General features: G+C 36.6%; 1 protein-coding gene across 1 annotated transcript; it reads right to left on the bottom strand.

Moving 5' to 3' along the window:
• Window positions 1-594: 594 nt before the first annotated feature.
• LOC144769928 (olfactory receptor 5AR1-like) lies at window positions 595-1,554 on the bottom strand. The gene has a single exon (XM_078654118.1). The coding sequence runs from the start codon at window positions 1,552-1,554 to the stop codon at window positions 595-597; it is 960 nt and encodes a 319-aa protein (XP_078510244.1).
• Between the last annotated feature and the right edge of the window lie 307 nt (window positions 1,555-1,861).

The raw sequence follows: 1,861 nt of genomic DNA, 5'->3' as shown, positions 1-1,861 counted from the left end.
ACAAGTTGACAACCCTAATAATGTCCCCAGGAGCTGAATTTCTATTTTGGTGCAGCCATCCAGCTGGTCTGAGGGGTAGTAGAATTCAAATCCTCTGGGAGGCAGATCAGGTGTATCCACCATTTTCCTGATCTCAAGGGTTTTGAAGCCCTCTTACATTAGGATAAAAAGGAGATTTGATGGAAGTGTATCAACTCAAGTTATGCCTCTATTGTGTAGTGAATATCGATGTCAAATGCCACATCAATCAATTCGTTTTTGACTGTGGTACCTTATTTTAGGAGTGTATGTCTTCTCAAACTCTTTTTCTTTACTATCCTTTGTATGAATCGTTTCTTAGCTGAGGAATAGGAAACTCCACAGGGGTAAGGCCACAGGCCATAAAACAATGTAATAAGGGGTTACTTGTTTACATTCATGTGTAAAAATGAATTAATTATTTGCTGCCATATTTTGCCCAGATTTTTGTTAAAGACACATTTAATTTCTAGTGTGCTTTACTTTTGGTATTAATGTTATAAGCAAACTCTGTTGAGACTTGGGGAATGACCATAGATAAGACTACTTTCTATATGTGTAGATAAAACTACTAAATTACTGCAGTACAGTGTTTGTCTGTCTTAGTTTCCCTATAACTTTTTTCAAAGCACATTTTACATCCTTGTTCCTTAAACTGTAAAGAATTGGATTCAACATTGGAATGACAGCTGTATACATTACAGCAAAGAGCTTGTCTTTGTCCAATGAGTGACCAGATGTTGGTTTCATGTAAACACCAAGCTCACTTCCATAGAACAAAACAACTGCAGTCAGATGAGAGGAACATGTGGAGAACAACTTCTGTCTCCCTGTGTTGGAGGGAATTTTCATGATATTTAAAATGATTAGCACATAGGAAGTTATTGTTAAGATGAAAGGGCCTAGTCCTATCACAATACCTTCTCCGAAAGTTGCGATATTTATGAAAAATGTGTCTGTGCAAGTTAGTTTTAGAAGAGCATTCATATCACAAAAGAAATGATTGATTTCATTTGATGCACAGTAGGATAAATTTGATAACAATACAACATGTGGTGTAATGTCAAGAAAGCCTATTGTCCAGGATGTTACCATCAATAAAATCATGGCTCTTTTATTCATGATAGATGCGTAGCGTAGGGGGTTGCAAATTGCAAGGTACCTGTCGTAGGCCATGACTGACAGTAAGTAAAACTCTGTGCTGATGAAGGAAGCCATAAAATAGAGTTGAAGGATGCATGAAGAGAAATTGATGGATTTGTCAGATTTCTTCGCTTTCAGGCAGAGCGCCAGCAGTTTTGGGATGATGACCGTTGTCAAACCAATATCTAGAAAAGATAAGTTCATGAGAAAATAATACATGGGCTTTTGGAGATGTGCATCAATGCATATTAATGTAATAATGACAAGGTTTCCAAGAAGAGTGAATAAATACATGAGAAAGAATACAATGAAAATTGGAACTTGAAGCTGAGGATTTTGTGATAATCCCAGAATTAAAAATTCCCTCAAGAGAGTCTGATTCGACTTTTCCATAATTGCAGTGCGTTGTGTTGTTGTTCAGTGAATTAACAAAGATCTGGGGGGAAAAGGAAACACAAGATTATGAATAGCAAAAGTTAATGTAGCAGAATTATAAAAGCATGCATTTGGATACATTGTTGTCATCTGTTTGCAATATATTAACAAGCATTTGCAATGCAATGGTTCTCGCATTACTGAAAGTTGAGCTATCGGTGTTGCCAATATTAATGCAACACCAACAGCTCAAACTCTATTTATTTATTTGTTGAGCAATCGCGGCATCCGCGCTTTAGCTTGAGATGTTTAATGCTAAAGCGTG

Source organism: Lissotriton helveticus, chromosome 7, assembly GCF_964261635.1.
Source record: "Lissotriton helveticus chromosome 7, aLisHel1.1, whole genome shotgun sequence".
Taxonomy (NCBI): domain Eukaryota; kingdom Metazoa; phylum Chordata; class Amphibia; order Caudata; family Salamandridae; genus Lissotriton; species Lissotriton helveticus.
Note: the sequence above shows the minus strand (reverse complement) of the source record. Positions and strands in the feature narration are given on the sequence as shown.

Bases quoted from the DNA above. Each gene is read 5' to 3' on its own strand.
- LOC144769928 (XM_078654118.1), bottom strand. From the start codon at position 1,554: ATGGAAAAGTCGAATCAGACTCTCTTGAGGGAATTTTTAATTCTGGGA.